The 19,906-nt window shown below is 42.9% G+C and overlaps 1 protein-coding gene across 4 annotated transcripts; it reads right to left on the bottom strand.

Moving 5' to 3' along the window:
* Nucleotides 1-3,858: 3,858 nt before the first annotated feature.
* PLIN2 (perilipin 2) lies at nucleotides 3,859-18,560 on the bottom strand. Of its 4 annotated transcripts, XM_065907759.1 has the most exons (9): nucleotides 18,469-18,560; nucleotides 17,446-17,500; nucleotides 17,162-17,357; nucleotides 15,220-15,302; nucleotides 14,132-14,417; nucleotides 12,986-13,167; nucleotides 11,735-11,869; nucleotides 10,188-10,478; nucleotides 3,859-4,252 (listed from the first exon to the last, which is right to left on the bottom strand). In XM_065907759.1, the coding sequence occupies exons 2-9, from the start codon at nucleotides 17,473-17,475 to the stop codon at nucleotides 4,112-4,114; spliced, it is 1,344 nt and encodes a 447-aa protein (XP_065763831.1). In that variant the 5' UTR covers nucleotides 17,476-17,500; nucleotides 18,469-18,560; the 3' UTR covers nucleotides 3,859-4,111. The 4 variants fall into 4 exon arrangements, with proteins under 4 accessions (XP_065763831.1, XP_065763828.1, XP_065763829.1 ...); XM_065907756.1 differs by lacking the exon at nucleotides 3,859-4,252 and having other exon boundaries at nucleotides 9,648-10,478; XM_065907757.1 differs by lacking the exon at nucleotides 3,859-4,252 and having other exon boundaries at nucleotides 9,648-10,478; nucleotides 18,483-18,551.
* Nucleotides 18,561-19,906: the final 1,346 nt, after the last annotated feature.

Raw genomic sequence — 19,906 nt, 5'->3', positions numbered from 1 at the left:
ACATATATCCATTGTTTTTCTTAGATTCTTTTTTTTTTTTTTTTTAAGATTCTTTTCTCATATAGGCCATTACAGAGTATCGAATAGAGTTCCCTCTGCTATACAACAGGTTTTTATTAGCTACCTATTTTATATATAAGGGCTTCCCTTGTGGCTCAAGCAGGAGATGCAGGTTTGACCCACGGGTCCAGAAGATCCCCTGGAGAAGGAAATGGCAACTCTCTTCAGTTTTCTTGCCTGGGAAATCCCATGGACAGAGGAACCTAGTGGGCTACAGACTATGAAGTCGCAAAGAGTCGGACACGACTTAGTAACAGACATTCACTGTCACTTTTCACTTAATTTTATATATAAGTTCAGTTCAATTCAGTCACTCAGTCGTGTCCCACTCTTTGCGACCCCATGAATCTCAGCATGCCAGGCCTCCCTGTCCATCAGCAATTCCCAGAGTTTACTCAACCTCATGCCCATCGAGTCAGTGATGCCATCCAGCCATCTCATCCTCTGTCATCTCCTTCTCCTCCTGCCCCCAATCCCTCCCAGCATCAGGGTTTTTCCAGTGAGTCAACTCTTCGCATGAGGTGGTCAAAGTATTGGAGTTTCAGCTTCAGCATCAGTCCTTCCAATGAACACCCAGGACTGATCTCCTTTAGGATAGAGTGGTTGGATCTCCTTGCAGTCCAAGGGACTCTCAAGAGTCTTCTCCAACACCACAGTTCAAAAGCATCAATTCTTCAGCGCTCAGCCTTCTTCACAGTCCAATTTTCACATCTATACATGACCACTGGAGAAACTATAACCTTGACTAGACAGACCTTTGTTGGCAAAGTAATGTCTCTGCTTTTTAATGTGCTGTCTAGGTTGGTCATAACTTTCCTTCCAAGGAGTAAGTGTCTTTTAACTTCCTGGCTGCAATCACCATCTGCAGTGATTTTGGAACCCCCCAAAAAAAGTCTGACACTGTTTTTACTGTTTTTCCATCTATTTGCCATGACGTGATGGGACCAGATGTCATGATCTTAGTTTTCTGAATGTTGAGCTTTAAGCCAACTTTTTCACTCTCCTTTCACTTTCATCAAAAGGCTTTTTAGTTCCTCTTCTCTTTCTGCCATAAGGGTGGTGTCATCTGCATATCTGAGGTTATCGATATTTCTCCCAGCAATCTTGATTCCAGCTTGTGCTTCCTCCAGCCCAGCGTTTCTCATGATGTACTCTGCCTATAAGTCAAATAAGCTGGGTGACAATATACAGCCTTGATGTACTCCTTTCCCTATTTGGAACCAGTCTGTTGTTCCATGTCCAGTTCTAACTGTTGCTTCCTGACCTGCATGCAGGTTTCTCAAGAGGCAAATCAGGTGGTCTGGTATGCCCATCTCTTTCAGAATTTTCCACAGCTTATTGTGATCCACACAGTCGAAGGCTTTCGCATAGTCAATAAAGCAGAAATAGATGTTTTTCTGGAACTCTCTTGCTTTTTCAATAATCCAGTGGATGTTGGCAATTGATCTCTGGTTCCTCGGCCCCAGCTTGAACATCTGGAAGTTCACGGTTCACGTATTGCTGAAGCCTGGCTTGGAGAATTTTGAGCATTACTTTATTAGCATGTGAGATGAGTGCAATTGCATGGTAGTTTGAGCATTCTTGGGGCTTGCCTTTCTTTGGGAATTTTATATATAGGTGTGTATATTTCAGTCCCAGTCTCCCAGTTTATCCCGCCCCTCCCTTTTCCCCTGCTAACTACACGTTTCTTTTCTACATCTGTGAGTCTACTTCTACTCTGTAAGTAAGTTCATTTGTAGTCTTTTTTTTTTAGGGTCCATATATGTGATATCATATGGTATTTGTGTCTGACTTATTTAATATGACAATCTCTAGGTCCATCCATGTTGCTGCAAATGGCATTATACTGTTCTTTTTTATGGCTGAGGATTATTACATTGTATATATGTACATCTTCTTTATCCATTCCCCTGTAAATGAACATTTAGGTTGCCTCCGTGTTCTGGCTACTGAAAGTTGGGATGCATGTGTCTTCATTTTTAGTAATACAATTTTTTTTTAATTTGTAAGTCCTTTTATTCTTAATTATTTGGCTGCACCTGGTCTCAGCTGCAGCATGTGAGATCTAGTTCCCTGACCACGACTAGAACCCAGGCTCCCTGCACTGGAAGCATGGAGTCCTAGCCACTGGACACCCAGGAAAATCCCTGTTTTTAATAATATAGTTTAATTGCAGGTTTTTCTCATTTCCCCTTCTCTTTTTCTTACAAGTAATCTGTTGAAGAACTAGGGCTACTTGACCTGAGTAACTTTCCCTGGTCTGGATTTCACTGACTGCATCCTCATGATACAGTTCAACATGTCCCACTGTCCCTGTCCTCTGTATTTCCTTCAAATTGACACCTGGCTCCAGAGGATTGACCATCTCATGCACGATGCCTTTGGTAAGACTAGATGATGGTTGGAGTAGGCTTCTTCATCAGGAAGTATGCAATATCTGCTTATGCCATTGACAGGCATTAATGCTCAGTGCCTAGATCCATAATTCACAGATGGTTGCAAAATGTTGAAATTCTAATTTATCATTTGTTATGAGCTGAATGTTTGTGTCTCCCTGCCAAAAATTTGTACGTTCAAACCCTGTTGCTCAATGTGATAGTATTAGAAGGTTGGGTCTTTGGGATGTAATTAGGATTAGATGCAGTCATAAGGGTAAAGCCCTCATGAATGGAACTACAAGAGGGTTTGTTTCCTGTCTCTGCTCTTCCCACTACATAATACACCGAGAAGTCAACTCTCTGCAATCCAGAAGGCCCTTCACCAAAACCTGACTCTGCTGCACCCTGATCTCAGACTTCCAGCCTCCAGAACTGTGGGAAATAAATGTTTGTTGTTTCAACCACTCAGTCTAAGTTAATTGGTAATAGCAGTCCCAACTAAGATACCATTTCTTTTTCATTTGTCAGAGGGAATAGGAATACTTTCATGAGAGATGTTTTCCCTCATTTACTATTTATTTACCTAGGAGTAAAGACATAAATAAGGATAAATTCTTGATTCTTTCATTTACCAGTTTTCAAGATAATGGGTTGGTTTGCTATCATTCCCCGAAAGTGACCAATTAGGTTATTAGGTTGTGTGTGTGTGTGCATAATGATATCTTTGAATCCCATCAAATGTGAGCACCATCAAATATTCAATCTACTGCAATTATTCTTATTGAAGTTCAGATTGCTTCAAATCAGCTTCTTTTCTACCTGAAATAGCAAGAAGTTCAAGGCTCATTTTGTACATTTCCTGCCCCAGACTTGGAATCAGCCATTTCTCCAAGACACACTGCTTTCTCTTAGTGGGAAAAGGTATTTCAGAATTGCAATCTAGACACTAGGGATGTTCCTCAATACTGGGCTAGCCATTGTTTGTACAATTTACTTAACTAATACTTATGTAATGCTGTTCTGTGCCAGGCATTGCTCTAAGATTTTGCAAAGGTTTATGCTTCATAATAAACCTACAATTATCCTTACTATTATCCTTATAGATGAGGAACTTGAGGTACAGAGAAACTAAGTTTAAGGTCATAAAGCTAGTAAGTGATAGGGCCAAGATTAGAACCCAGAGTCTGAGCCTTTACCCATCATGATATGCTTCCTCTCATTTGACCTGTTTTTGGTCATATGCCTACCCCCAGGCCAGGGGAAAACAAAAAAACCTTGACTAACAGACCCACTGAGACAACCCCCTTCTCCCCCCGCCAAAAGACATAAAGGTGCTGTTACCAGAAGAAACAGGAATGAATCCGAGGAGGAAAAGAAAACAGTCCAATATATCAGTTTGAAAAAAAAAAAACCACTCTGATTCAAGAGCCCATTTTTTATTATAGGCATTTTGATGATTACACTTTGAAGAATTATATAAAATATATAATGCAGAACTAGAATCTGTTACAAAAGATTGGGTCACTCAGGGTTTCATTACAATTAAGACCAAGTAGTCAAAAAAAGAGATTAACCCCTAACAATCAATCCCTAAAGTCACAGGAATGAACACAAGCAAACATGAAGTTTAATGTGACACAAACTGTGTATTCAGCAAATGGAGATTTTTCTTGTTAGTTATTCAACATTTTGCCCTGAGAAGGCTCAGGGCCATTAGCATGAGAATGATTTGGTCCATCCTCCTCTTCCAAAGCTATAATATCTGGAATTTCATCAGTCTCAGATGTCAAGTCTGTGATACTGAAATCAAGTGCCTGTAAAAAAAGAATCTTGGATATTAAACCAAACACTAAAGAAATGAGCTGTCAATTCCAGGTGAGCTCTTAGAAACACAAATTAATACATGAACTTTACTTTCTTGATAACTATGCTTTCTTCAAGATGTTTATAGTCTTATCACCACAATTCATTCATATTATAACTAAGAAACATCTTTTTAAAAGGAAACCAACTAGTGGTAGAATATATGAAATGAAAGTTTTTGAAATTACAAGCTATAAAGCATTTCTGGCTATTCATCTTTCTATTATTCTCTTAAAAACAGTAATATTCCACTTTTCCATATTCTGATTTCCAATACTATAAACAGTTTGGAAGATGCCTAGGAACTGAGGAAGCAAAAGGTCTTTGAACAGTTTAAATAGCTATCATAAAGCCCTAGCTCTTGTCTGCATAGAGAAGGGTTTTAGAGATAAGTTCAATTAACTCTTACTTTACATACAATTATGATAAGCAAAGTAATATTTCTTAACTAACAGATGACTAGAAGCAGAAAAGGTATAGTAAGTTCAGTTCAGTTCAGTCGCTCAGTCATGTCCGACTCTTTGCGACCCCATGAATCGCAGCACACCAGGCCTCCCTGTCCATCACCAACTCCCGGGGTTTACTCAAACTCATGCCCGTCGAGTCGGTGGTGCCATCCAGCTATCTCATTCTCTGTCTGAAGGCTAAATCTTGATAGCAGAGGAAAAAAGCTAGCTGATTACCTAATGGAGACAAAATAACTACCAACAACAACAAAAACCCATCAAAAAACAGATGGAAGGGAGAATGAGGAGTTATTGCCTAATGGGTACAACGTTTATGCTTGGGATAATGATATAGTTCTGGAAATGGGGAGTGGTGATGGCTGCAGAACACTGCAAATGTACATAATACCAATGAACTGTACACTTAAGAATGGCTAAAATGGTAAACTTGATGGTATGTATGCATGTGTGCTAAGTCACTTCAGTTGTGTCCAACTCCATGCAAACCAATAGACCCTTTAGCCCACTAGGGTCCTCTGTCCATGGAATTCTGCAGGAAGAATACTGGAGTGGATTGCCATGCCCTCTTCCAGGGGATCTTCCTGACCCAGCAATTGAACTCAAGTCTCTTAGGTCTCATGCATTGGCGGACAGTTTCCTTACTGCTAGCACCACCTGGGAAGCCCTATGTTATATATATCTTGCCACAATATATTTTAAAATAGTTTTTAAAAATACATGAAGAGAGAATCTTTCTTTTTATTGGGTCTCTCACCTGGCTGTCTGTGGCCCGTACTACACTTTTCCCTAAAAACCCAGGTACTCAGGCGACAATCCAGACTGAGGTAAAAAGGCTTCCACAATTTATTCCTGAGGCTATTTGGGGAAATCAAACTACATTCCAGATCTTCATGAATTTTCACTTTGCAAAAATTATACCCAACCTGACATCCACAAAAGCCAACAACACTGATACACTGATGATGACGATGACTGATAAACATGCGGGGCGTCAGCCAGGCAGGTCAATGATTGCAATTTTAGTCTTTTTAGGTTAAAAGATGTACCTTGCTAAGCTCTCTCTTCTGATCTATTTCTATTAAATGTATATTTTAATATCCACTATCAGTATTTTTAATAAATGTAGAATAGAACAGGAAGCTACAACACAAGAAACTAGAGAGGGATTTTTTGAGTCCTAAGCAAGCAGGAGTTTTCTCCTATCAGAGAATAGATTGCTAGAATAGAAAAAACAAGCACTTTGACATCAGTAACACATTGGACTAAACCCCTACTCTGCCACTTGTCTCTCTTCAACCTCAGTTTTCTCACCTGTCAAGTGAGGAAAATTCCTAATTGATTGTGTTGCCAAGTGAGGAGTAAAGATAGTATGGGCCTAGCTTGTAAAAGGTACTCAATAAATAGTAGCTTTAATTCTCTTTAGTTTCTTAAATACCACCCTGTCACACATATAAACCTCCAAAGTCACCTACAGATCAGTAACTACTGGCCTAAGGTAGAGTTCTTTGCAGAAGATTGGAGATTCCACACTTGTGGGTTAGGAAAAAAGCCTCCACCACCACCAAAAAGGGGGCTCTAGTCCGTGAGATGTTCTGGGAGAACCATATGAATAATCCACCTTCCATATATCCAGAATGAGTCAGAGTGGTTAATTTTCATTATTCTCGACCATCACCAAAACCTATTTGGCGGGCTTGGGAAAGAAAAGGGTGGGGCAGTTAAGAGGGAGCCATAGTCTATCAAGTTTATTCAGTGAGTTTAATTTAAAATGAAGTGGTTGGGACTGCCCTGGTGGTCCCGTGGCTAAGACACTGTGCTTCCACTGCAAGGGACTCAGGTTTGATCCCACATGACACATGGAGCGGCCAAAAATTTTTTTAATTAAAAGAATGTAGTGATTGTGCTTGACCATCTTCATAGGGTTTTTATAAATGTGGAACAAGAGAAATCACTTTGCAGATTTATAAAATAAATTCCTTTTCACTGACATAAAAAACTATAGTTTGGAAGAAGGAGCGTGAGGAGACTCTTGCCCATCAGGCATTCTGAGGCCAAACTCAATAACACGCTTACTATGAAACAAATGAGATAAAAACAGTCTCTCCCTGCAAAGACATTCAAGAAAACCAAGTGACCGTGCCAGGGTTTCAGGGAGTTACATCATTTTTGCAGGTTGTTGGGCTTCCCTGGTGGCTCAGAGGTTAAAGCGTCTGCCTGCAGGAGACCCGGGTTCGATCCTAGGGTCTGGAAGATCCCCTGGAGAAGGAAAGGGCAACCCACTCCAGCATTCTTGCCCGGAGAATCCCATGGATGGAGGACCCTGATGGGCTACAGCCCACGTGGTCGCAAAGAGTCGGAAACGACTGAGCGACTTCACTATCACTATCACCATACAACCATAAGAGGGCACCATTCATTCATAAACCTGCTTGATTTCTGTATTTACAATGATAATTTTCCAGAAGGTGGCACTGTAGGTGAGGTTACTACAGAAATAAAAACAGCATCTGGGGGAATTTTACTTAGTGGTAAACGTGTATGTACATGCAATGCTCATAAACATGACACAGAGTCAGGAAAACAGACTGATTCTGAACTAGAAAATAATCCTGGCTCAGATGTAAAGAGTCTGCCTGCAATGCAGGAGACCCAGGTTCGATCCCTGGGTAGGGAAGGTCCCCTGAAGAAGAAAATGGCAACCCACTCCAGTATTCTTGTCTGGAGAATTCCATGGATGGAAGAGCCTGGTGGGCTACAGTCCATGGGTTGCAATGAGTCGGACACAACTGAGTGACTAACACACATGCCTATGTTTCCTTGACATCAGTCTCAGTATTACTTTCTTTGATCCATCTCTTTAGGCAAGGACAACAAAAGCAAAAGTAAACAAATGGGACCAAATCAAACTAAAAAAGCTTTTGCATAGTGAAGGAAACTTTCAACAAAATTTCAACGAAATTAAAAAGCAACCTGTTGAATGGGAGAAGATACTGGATTGGCCAAAATGTTCATTTGGGTTTTTCTGTAACATCTAGGCTTAGTCAGTTTTTTTTCCCTCAAAATAATTGCCCTCCTTGGGGAAAAGTCTGTTAAACTAAAACTGCTAGTTTATTCAACAATAAAGCAAGGAAACCATGCGTTTTGAGACATGTAGACAACCAAGGGACATGCATGTAGACACAAACTTGAGATACAGACAGATAAAAGCATGACTCATGGTAAAAGCAGGGTGTGCTCGTGGTAAAAGCAAAGTCAGGGGTATTCTTCCAGAAGCTAAGAGAAGTCTGCTTTATATTCTGCCTTGCTCACTTAGAACAGCTTTGAGATCTGTCTCCTTTTCATAAGCAATTCAGTAGGTACTATTACTCTTAGGAACAGGAAACAGCAAGTTTACATTCAGTATAAGGAAGTCTGTACAGCTGTAGTATATGAACTTTCCAACCAATCACAATCAGCCATAAAATACCACCATTGAAGTTCTGAGGCAAATGATAGCAGGGTCCTGTCCAATTTGGACTAAAAAAGAAAAAAATTTTAAGAGGTAGAGTCTCTAGAAAAGCCACTCACTAGGGACAGACAGGCGAAGGCATGGATTGGCTCCACTCTGAAACCCCATCAATCATGACAGTCCACTTTTCCAGAAACCAGAAGCTCCTTCACTTCAAGTATCTCAGGGAGTCCCTCTAACTGAGCTCACGTCTACTGACTCCTGGAGTTACCTCAAGGGGGAAAAAATTAGTTCTCTGACTTAGTAAGGTTTGATAGCTCATTCACGTAAATGCATGTAAAGTTGTATGCTGCTTCCTTGTTTTCATGGGGAGACAGTGGCGAAGCAGGGTAGAAAAAGGAGATAAATTTGACTTAGACTTCAGTTCTGCTGAAGGGCAGGTCAGGCCTTCAGTATTTAGCTATATTTCAAAGTTCTAAGATTGGGTTTTTTTGAAAAGGTTTGGCATACTGCAGCTTTGTCATGCTGCTGCTGCTAAGTCACTTCAGTCGTGTCCAACTCTGTGTGATCCCATAGACAGCAGCCCACCAGGCTCCCCCGTCCCTGGGATTCTCCAGGCAAGAGTACTGGAGTGGGTTGCCATTTCCTTCTCCAATGTAAGAAAGTGAAAAGTGAAAGTGAAGTCGCTCAGTCGTGTCCAACTCTTAGCAACCCCACGGACTGCAGCCCACCAAGCTCCTCCTTCCATGGGATTTTCCAGGCAAGAGTACTGGAGTGGGCTTTGTTATGAGGAGGTCCATATTCCCTACGTAATCAACCCATCCTAAGGGGATTAGAAGCCTAAACACCCTAGGCAGGAGGTAGTAGGAACTCCTTTCTACAGGGGATCCAAAGTCTTTTTTTTTTTTCCCGAATTATGTTCATGAGGTCTTCTAGAGGTACCTCACCCACCACTGAGGTTAGTGCCTCTCTACCAAAGTGACAACATGGTACATTAAGTCCAGCTGGGACTGGACACTGAACAATCTCATTCCTTACATGTGAGATGGCCCCTTAACAAGAAATGCTGCTACTTTTACATGAGACTGATGCAACAGTCACTCATGTACTTCCTCTCAGCTGATTTCTCCTCAGCAAGGCAGTCAGGTACTTATGTACCTCCTTCTACTGGTTTAAGAACGGGCTTTCAGGGGTCCAGTAAACAGTCAAATGAAAGGAACCACCACCACCCTCTAATACCATTCTTAAAGGAACATTAGCTTTTGTTATCAAACATTCCATTTTTAACATTAGTCTTCCAATGTCTGTACAAACTGCCCCCTGCCCCCAGGCCATTTGAATTCATATGTATTAAAAACCCTGTCAAGGAGGCGAAGCAGTTCTGAGAAAGCCACACAAAAAGCACATGTAACACATAGCATAAAACAGATCTATTCTGCAGTGAGTTTTATTTAATTCAAAGGAGGCACTCCTTTATGAAAAAATTAAAAAACCCAGGGTACACAAGCATGCATTGTGAGACAAACCAGAGTTGAGGCCTGCTCAGAGCAGACCCCAATTCATACAACAGCCTACATGAAGGTGTTTTTATTCAGTACAAACAGCAACAGTAGCAAAAGAATAAGGCCATAAAACGCCCTGAAACATGTGCGAGTTCTGGACAGGCTGTGACCACTCTATTATTCTTTTCTTTCCAGCAAGGTAAGTAACAGAACTTATGCACTAATGCAGAAACTTTATAGCTCTTATGTCAGCTGGAAATGACCGAAGTGGAGACCTTTTTGCCTCATTAGCTGCCTGCCTACTTTGAAGCCGTCTAGCTCAAGAGGAGCTGTCATCTGGCTGGCTGCCCTGTGCATTGCTGACAGGGACGGGTTTAGGGTGTTTTGTACCCCGCCTGCCAGGCCTCCTGGCTGTACCTGGGGCCTGAGCACTCTCAGACTCGGTCACCTGGGGATAAAAGGGACCTACCAGCCAGTTGAGGGGTGTGTTGTTAACAAGATAATCCATCACATCATCTAAAGACTCCTTCATTTTCTGCAGCTGCCCCTTGCTGGAAGCGAGGAGGCCATCAGACACTTCTTTAAAGGAGGCAGCATTGCGAAACACAGCGTAGATGTCACCAGCCATCACCCCCAAGTGCTTGGCCCGATCTTGAATGTTCTGTGGTAACCCCTGGATGTTGGACAGGAGGGTGTGGCACGTGGTCTGCAGCTGCTGAGTCAGGTTCCGGGCAATAGCAAGAGTACGTGACTCAATGTGCTGAAAGTAAGACAAGTTTAAGAATGAGCAGTGGATTCAACAGTGCTATGTGTGACTTAGTTCACGTACATTCGGCTGGGATATGTCCACCACACATGTGGATTCTTTAACTTTTTAAAATTCTCACAACATCCCTGAGTGTGGCAGTTATTATCTCACATTTCATAGGCAGAACATAGGGTTTCCAGGGTAGCTCAACTAATAAAGAATCTGCCTGCAATGCAGGAGACCCTGGTTCGATTCCTAGGTGGAGAAGTTCCCCTGGAGAAGGGATAGGCTACCCACTCCAGTATTCTTGGGCTTCCCTTGTGGCTCAGATGGTAAAGAATCTGCCGGCAATGCAGGAGACCTGGGTTCAATCCCTGGGTTGGAAAGATCCCCTGGAGGAGGGCATGGCAACACAGTCCAGTATTCTTGCCTGGAGAATCCCCATGGACTGAGGAGCCTGGCGGGCTACAGTCCATGGGGTCACAGAGTTGGACTCGACTGAGTGACTAGGTACAGCACAGGTAGAACATAAGCTATGCCCCAGATAACAGCTGGAAAATGGCTGAGTTGGGATTTGAACAGGTGCCTGAGTCTTCAAAGTTCATGATCTTAAGCAGAAGAAACATAACAGGGGAGACCGGACAGAAAGAAAATACCCTCCATATTAGTAGGGCAACTGGGATGTTCTTTCTTCAAGTGAGATATGATATAAACAAATGACTAATGTTACTTTCAAGGGCAAGTGTATATTAGCTTCTGGAAGATAAAGAACCGTTTTCTAGGACTGCAATATGATATTTCTTCTGTCTGGAACACTCACCCCTTTAATGCCCTTTCACCTAGTTTATTCACCCCTTAGGTCTCAACTGACCACTCATCTCTTCCAGCAAACCTTCTGACTCACCCATCCTTACTCCAAGGTTGAGTTAGTACCCTTCCTACAAAGCATTCTCACAGCAACTCTATTTATACTATCAAAAATCCCCACTATGGCAGTAAAGATACCTGTATTCACTTAGCTTGTACCTTTCATGAGGGAAATGCCTGTTCCTCAGGTAGTTGTGTCCTGACTGGGGCAATACACCTGCCGGTAAGTTGTTAGTTACTGCACAGTTTTGCTTCTATCATATAACAAGCAACTTATGTACCCTGTATTGTTCAACTTTTGCTAGAGAAGAGTATTCTAAGAGGAATACTAAGAACACTGCGATGCCTGGTAGGAATTTCTACACAATCTGTAGTGGATAACCCTGTCCCAGTTGTCTTACCTCAGCACAGTGGGATTCATCTGTATCATCGTAGCCGATGCTTCTCTTCCACTCCAGCCAGGACAGATAGAGCTTATCCTGAGCATCCTGAATTTTCTGGTTGGCATTATGCACATTCTTCCTGGCAAGTTCAATCTAGAACATGTTGGAAGAAGACAAAGAACAAACTATTAACAGATATTCATATTAGCCTGTTCTCAGGTCTATGATGTAAACCAGCCATCATCAATTCTTACAGAAAGTCTTGGTATTTAAGGAGATATCTCTGATAGCCTATCAGAGATAGCATTGTTCTGTTTTGCCCTGTGTTAGTTGCTCAATCATGTCGGACTATTTGAGACCCTGTGAACTGTAGCCTGCTGGGTTCCTCTGTCCATGGGATTCTCCAGGCAAAAATACTAGAGTGGGTTGCCATTCCCTGCTCCAGGGGATATTCCCAACCCAGGGATTGAACCTGGGTCTCCTGTATTACAAACAGATTCTTTACCATCTGAGACACCAGGGAACCGCAAGAGCATGTTACTTGTTATCAATATGTGTAAGTCAGCCAGTAAAGTCACAGGACTTTACTGCCTCTTATTTATTAAACCACTATCTCCAATTTCCCTCCAGTTTAATACAGGTACAGCAACTGAAATTTAACGTGTGTATAAAATTATAAAAGAGAAAGGAATTTAAACTTCCTCTTCCCTGTTGCCAGCCACCTACTTCCCCTTCCAGGAGTAAACCGGTCTCTAATGGCCAAACAATGCATACTGTTCTGTAACTTGGCAATCCTTCAAGGTTACTCAGTAGTCTTTTGTGATGTATCAATATCATCAGTTTATTAGTTGATGTGCATTGTTTACACTCTTTTGCAACTCTGAATGAATATACATTTCTTAGAAGAAAAGCTGCTCCAGGCATAGGGGTGTCTCTAACTTTCCTATTTCCCTTGAATCCTCCAAAAGTGCAAAAACACAAGTATCTCTCTCCTCTGCACCATCGCCCACAGAATCTAGCTTTGCAAATGCCTCCAGACAGGAAAGGAAATCAGTAATCTGACCACTCAGAGTAATATTAACACCGCGTCACATATTCAGCTAATCATATACTTCCTTTTCTGTGAGTTTTCTATATGCTCTTGGCCCATTTTTCTACTGGACTGTTCATAAGGTAAGATTAAAATTCTTGGATTTTATGATTACGTTTATCCTAATCCTGGAGATAAATGAACTCACTTCAGCTGCCTTTAAATGAAGTTGTACTCACGAGGTTGACGGTGGAATGGAGCTGAGAAATGGTCTCCTGGCCTTTTTGCTTAGCTTCTTCAACCCTGCAGAGGGCCTGCTGGTAGGCCCGTGAGCGCAGCTTGGTGGACAGAGATCCCAGTCTAACATAGTAACTTGGCTTCTGAACCGTATCGAATCCTTCCACTTTTTTGGCTTCTTTTTCTGAAGTTATAAAGAAGGGGAAAAAAAAAAGAAGTCTTAGGGATCACAGCTCTAAGTGCTCTAAGTGACAAGGCCTAAACTCTTTTTTATTTTTTTAAGGCCTAAAGTTTTAACTTGGATCTCGTCTTTGTTGATTCCATCCACCCATCTGGTAATTATGCACCCCTTTGCCCAAGATGGCTCTTATCTGCTGCTGGGCTTGGCAACCCAGAACATATCACTGTGACACGTCATCTACACAGGTCTCTTCCCATCAGAGTGTCTTACCTGGCACACAGCAAGCACTGAATATTTAATAATCCCATACAGTAGCCTACAAAGGGCAATCCATTTGTAGAAAGCATTTCTTTAGGTTAATTTCTCTGGAAGTTTCAAAACTTACTATATACAAAAGAATCTGCCTGCAATGCAGGAGACCCGGGTTTGATCCCTGGGTTGAGAAGATCCCCTGGAGAAGGGAAGGGCAACCCACTCCAGTATTCTTGCCTAGAGAATCCCATCATCAGAGGAGTCTAATGGGCTACAGTCCAGGGGGGTCACAAAGCATTGGACACAACACATGCAGACAGAGGGGGTGGGATGGGGAAATGGAGACTGACTGTCAACAGGCATGAAAGATCATGAACTTTACTCTTTGGGGGTGACAGAACTTTTATCTTTGGGGGTGATAAAAATATTCTACAACTGGATTGTGGTGAGGCTCATGCAACCAAAATCATAGAAGGAAAACAAGTGAATTTTTTTGGTATATAAAAGCATATCTAAAGGAAGCTGTTTAGAAAAACTGCTTAAAGATATAAAACACTGGAAGAAGTTCCTTGGTGGCCTCGTAATTAGGGTTCTGGACTTTCACTGCCATGGCCCAGGTTCGATTCTTGGTCAGGGAACTGAAATCCCATAAGCTGCATGGCATGGCAAAAAAGGAAAGATACAAAACATTATTTCAAGGCAAAAATCCAATTACCTAGTTCATCCTTGGTAAGAGGGAGGTACTGGTCTACCAGCAGCTCCGATTTGGTGAGTGCATTTTCCACTCCACTGCTCATCAGCTGCATCACCCGACTTCCCAGGACTGTGTGAATGCTGCCATTGACCACGGACTTGGTCTTCTCCACACTACCAGTCACAGCTCCCTTGGTCCTGTCCACCACCCCAGTGATTGTGCTGGCCACAGAATCCCTGGCCCCAGTCACAGTAGTCGTCACAGCATCTCTTGCCCCCGTCATAGCCCCTTTGGCATTGGCCACAACCTGTGGGGAAAAAAAGCAGACCATCTGGCTGGTGAGAAACATGGGCATAGACACCTATATAAAGGTCTTAACTAAGGCAGCACAGTTGAAGAGTTAAGGATGAATCTGGCCCTTTTACTTTCTAGTCGTGGGTCTTGGACAAGTATATGAGAGTTGATGAGCCTCAATTTCCTTAACAGGTATAAACGCCCTACCTGCCACCACTCAAAGGTTGTCGAAAGACCAAAAGAGGGAAATGGATAAAAAATCTGTCAAAGTTTTTTCTTTCTTTGTTTTAAACTAGATGCACCTGCAGCGAGGCACAAGTGGGACTCTAGAGAAAAACGGCATTTTCCATTGACAAGCTTCTACTGAGCACCTCATACACGCCTGTAAGCACAGATGCAGGTACCCATGCACGCTACCCCAGGCTGACACACGGGCAGATGTACCAGTTCTCCACTCCACTGGCTGTGCTCTCAGATACCGAGCAAGAAAAGGTTCTATTCACCACCTCCGCATTTATCCAATACCACATAGGACTCGGGGATTTAACAAAGCAATTTCACCACAGAGATGAAGCCACACATTGAACAGAGATCAGACTAAAGTCTGGCCCAAAGGTGGATAGCTCGTCTCTGCTTCCCAAGACAACCTTACAACAGTTTGGGAAGTAAGAGAGTGGTCATTACTCTTTCAAAAATATATCCAAGGTTGGAACAAGTAAGTACTGCCTGTTTGTGACCTGCAACAGTCTGTATGAAACAGATAAAACTTAAAAAATGTGAGGTGGCAACCCTCAGCACTCTTGTCCCAAGCTCACCTGGTTTGTTGGCTGATTCAGAATAGGCAGCTTCTCCTCAATCCTGTCTAGCCCCTTACAGGCATAGGTATTGGCAACAGCAACTAGAAGAATCACAAATGGTGAAAATGTCAATAGTCTGGTAAGAGTGAACACACAACTTGAACCTTTATTCTTACTATGGAAAAACAACAAAAAATATTTAATTTACCACACCATGCTTTGTCTGGTTTCTCTAGTTCAGAAAGGAGATCCTTGCCAGGTTTCCAGCAGCTTCCTTCTACTGACAGGGAAATAAGGATGCGTATGTGTGTGGTGGGGGTGGGGGAGCAGCAAGCTGAGGCAGTGACAAGTCAAGAAGGAAGCTGGCCAGGAAGCCTCTTCCTCATCAGTTGTCCCCTAAGGTTAAGAGAAGCCAGGCTTCACCAGAATCCTCATTCGAGGAATGAGGTATCTCAAAATCCTCAAAATTTGCATTTCCATGCTTGTTTAATCTCTGCTGCTGCCAAGTCGCTTCAGTCGTTGTCCGACTCTGTGCGACCCCATAGACAGCAGCAGGCTCTGCTGTCCCTGGGATTCTCCAGGCAAGAATACTGGAGTGGGTTGCCATTTTCTTCTCCAAGTCTAATCTCTACCTACACTTAATTCAGTAGGTGGCAATATATTTGAGGTTGTCACCAGGAAACAGTGTGCTAACAGGACCCTGGATCTCCCTAACAAGACCCAGATTTTAGTCCAAGCTCCCCCACCAACTCCCAACATTTGGGGAGTAATAGAGTTGGAAAGCTGATTTCTAAAAGGTTCCCCATAATCCTGAAAGTCCATGATGCAATAATTTGAGAGAATGATTTAATCCCTTATTCCAAAGCAGATAATAATGCAGAGAAACTGAAAATTCCACTCCTAAAAAAAAAAAAAAGAAAGGAAAATTCCACTCCTAGGTATATATATGAAAGAACATATGTTCACACAAAAACTTGTGTACAAGTGTTCGCATTAGTATTCATTGTTCATGATAGGCAAAAGTTAGAAGCAACCCAAACATCAACTGATGCATGAAAATGATATATCCACACAACAGAATATTAAATTATTCCATATTAAAAAGAAATGAAATACTGAGATGATGCTACAATTTGGATGAAATTTGGAAACATTACGCTAAGTGAAAACTAGCCAGTCACAAAAGACCACATGTTTTATGATTCCATTTATATTACATGTCCAGGATATGCAAATCTATAAAGAGAAAATAGAATACTAGTTGCCTAAGGTTGGGGAAAGGGGGGGTTGGTGGAGTGATTGAGAATGAGTATAAGGTTTCTCTTTAAAAAGAAAAAAAAATGGTAAAATATACAAAACAAATGTCACCATTTAAACTATTTTTAGGTGTACAATTCACTGGGACTCACAATACTGTTCATTCAGAATATTGTGCAACCATTACCACTCTCATTTCCAGGACTTCTTCCTCATACCAAACAGAAAGTGGTATGAGGTTTCTTTCTGGAGAGATGACAATGTTTTACAATTGATCATGGTGATGCCTAAACAACACTGCGAATATACTAAAAGCCACTGAATGGTACACTTTAAGTGGGCTATTTGTATACTGATTTCTTTTAAAAGCAGTTCATGTCTACTGTGTAGTCCCAAGGAAGTCAGTTATTTCAGTTTACTCACTGATTCCCCGTTTGATCTCACTTGCCAACACAGAAACATCTCTGGGGAATTTTCTTTTCTTTTAATATCATATTTGCCATTGACCTGAAGCAGGCCTTCTATAACAATGAGCATCACTTGGCAGTTCTCAGAAAAGGCAGTATGTGTCTCAGGAAAGGCTGAGGATTCCCTGACTGATGAAAGCTCAGGGTATAAGCTAGCCTTCATTATTCAAACCAGCTTTGGGCTCACTCCTAATGACTATACGGGACTAAATTTTGAGGCCAAAATGAAAACTCACTTTGTGGCTCTAGCTTTTGGATGATTGGCAGCGCGCTGGTCACAGCCACAGAAGTGATGGTCTTCATGCCCTTCTCTGCCATCTCACACAGAGACTTCAAGTAAGGATACTGATCCTTTGTACTGATGTAAGCCGAGGAGACCAGATCACACGTGGAGCTGACCAAGGGGAGGCTGGCCACCCTGGTCACCACACTCTGCAATCAACAGGGAAGGAGAAGTTAACTTCTACAAAGCAGGGCGGGTGGGGAAAGGAATCAAGAATCCGCTATTTATAAATCATACCAGTTGTGGTTCAACTGAAACAGATGCCATCTTTCTTGCTGGAGAAAGAAGAAATCTGCAGAAGAGAAGCTTATTTCAGAACTGTGATAAGATCTCCAGATTAATTCTCCAACCCCAGGTTTCAAGTGAGCAAAATTCAAGGTACAGTCAGTGGAATCTGCATTGCTCCCACCTTCTGGCTCTCAGAGGTCTCCCCTGTGCAAACAAGTCTTGAAGGAAGGCTTCAGAGCTCACGGGTACAATATACCAACTTGGAAGTGTTCAATTCAATGCTTTCCCCACCAGGACATTAGAGACGCCTTTTGAAGTAAAAGATCTATCCACAAAAATGCTAACCAGGTAACATCCATGTAAAAATCAGAGAGAGATTTCAAGGAAAAGATATCTTGGGCAGTCAGGCCGATCAAGATGGAGCACTTCGGGGTGGGGGTGGGGGGAGTCAAACTTTTCTTGTCAAAGAACCGAAACTAGTTCAGGGGACATTAAGCACAGGGGGTAAGGAGGTGCTCCGACGATCGAGAAACTTTTCAAGGAGTTTTTAAATGTCACTTTAGTGTCCCCAACGACCCACACCTACACAAAACAGCCTCACTGATAAGCAGCAGGGCTGGGAAGGCAAGAACCCACCCCCTCGGAGCCACTCTGCGGCCGAGGGTCCCAATTTTACAAGAAATGAGAAAGAACCACGCCAAAGGCGGAAATCAGGCGCCACTTATCAATAGCCCGTCTGCGTACCCCACAAAATTCTGCTTTAAGACGATTTTCTCACGCGTTTCCTTTTAACTAACGTCCTTTGGGGTCGATTGGAAACTGCTAGCCCCAACCCAACCAAGAAGCTACAAACTCACTAGGGCAGCGAGCAGAAAAGCAAGCCTCGATCAAGGAACAAAAGCGAGGGTGGAAACGCAGGCCCCAGACACCGCCCATTCCCAGCCGGGCCCGAAACCGCCGCGAGGCCGCGAGGGTCCGGCCCGAAGCCCGCGTGGGCCGAGCCACAGGGGCTGCTGAGGATCTCTCACCCACCGGCGAGCAGATACCCAATGGCGAGGGTCCGGCGAGTCTGTGCCGCGTTCACAGCTCACCGCCCGGCGCGCCGGAATATATACCCGCCCCGCCCCCGCCCGCCCCCGTGCCACGTGACCCCCGGCCCTAGGCCGGGGCGTGGGGGGCGGCCCAGCAAGGATCAGGAGTGCTGGAGATGCCTGTGCAAAAATGCGGCGGGTGCCCACGCTGGCTTTGTAGTTTCGTAAAAGGAAGTGGGGCCCCGGTGGCTTAGCGGTAAAGAATCCGCCTCTAATTCAGAAGATTCGGGTTCAATCCCTGGGTCGGGAAGATGCCCTGGAGAAGGAAATGGCAACCCACTCCAGTGTTCCTGCCTGGAGAATCCCATGGACAGAGGAGCCTGGCGGGCTACAGTCCATGGGGTCAGAAAGAGTCGGACACGAGTAAACGACTCAGCCACCAAAAGGCAGCGGAGGAGTTGCCGCGAGGGACTCACCGTAACTAACCTGTTGATTTCCACCATTTCTAGGAATAGAATTGTATTTAAAAATGGAAACAATGGCGTTTGGACTGCTATTTATAGCTAACAAATAACTTCCAACGTTTTGTGAAATTCTAAAGGATGACAGACCTGTTGGGAGGGGTGTCCTGTTGCTCTTTTGACTTTAAAGTCAGTTTCTCCAACATCTGTCTAATTTAAAGTTGAATTGGAATTTCCAGAAAGGTCTTGAGAATATACTCTTCCAGCAAGACTAAAACCCTGCGGTCTGATAGGTGCCTACGTTTACCATGCAAAATAGCTTTTTGTTTGTTTTTAGTTAAAGGATAATTGCTTTACAATATTGAACTGGTTTCTGCCCTACATCAACATGAATCAGCCATAGGTACACACAAGCCCCATCACTCTTGAACCTCACTCCCCAAAATGGCTTTTTTTTTTTTTTTTTTAAGTTGAGAGATAAGGGCTCCTTTTTGCTTGTGTTTGTTTGGGGGTATGCAGAGTACATCATGAGAAACGCTGGGCTGGAGGAAGCACAAGCTGGGATCAAGATTGCTGGGAGAAATATCAATAACCTGAGATATGCAGATGACACCACCCTTATGGCAGAAAGTGAAGAGGAACTAAGGAGCCTCTTGATGAAAGTGAAAGAAGAGAGTGAAAAAGTTGGCTTAAAGCTCAACATTCAGAAAACTAAGATCATGGCATCCGGTCCCATCACTTCATGGAAAATAGTGGGCTCCAAAATCACTGCAGATGGTGATTGCAGCCACAAAATTAAAAGACGCTTACTCCTTGGAAGGAAAGTTATGACCAACCTAGATAGCATATTAAAAAGCAGAGACATTACATTGCCAAAAATGGTCCGACTAGTCAAGGCTATGGTTTTTCCAGTGGTCATGTATGGATGTGAGAGTTGGACTGTGAAGAAAGCTGAGTGACGAAGAATTGATGCTTTTG

This window comes from Muntiacus reevesi, chromosome 17, assembly GCF_963930625.1.
Source record: "Muntiacus reevesi chromosome 17, mMunRee1.1, whole genome shotgun sequence".
Taxonomy (NCBI): Eukaryota; Metazoa; Chordata; class Mammalia; order Artiodactyla; family Cervidae; genus Muntiacus; species Muntiacus reevesi.
This window is presented reverse-complemented; position numbering and strand designations above follow the sequence as displayed.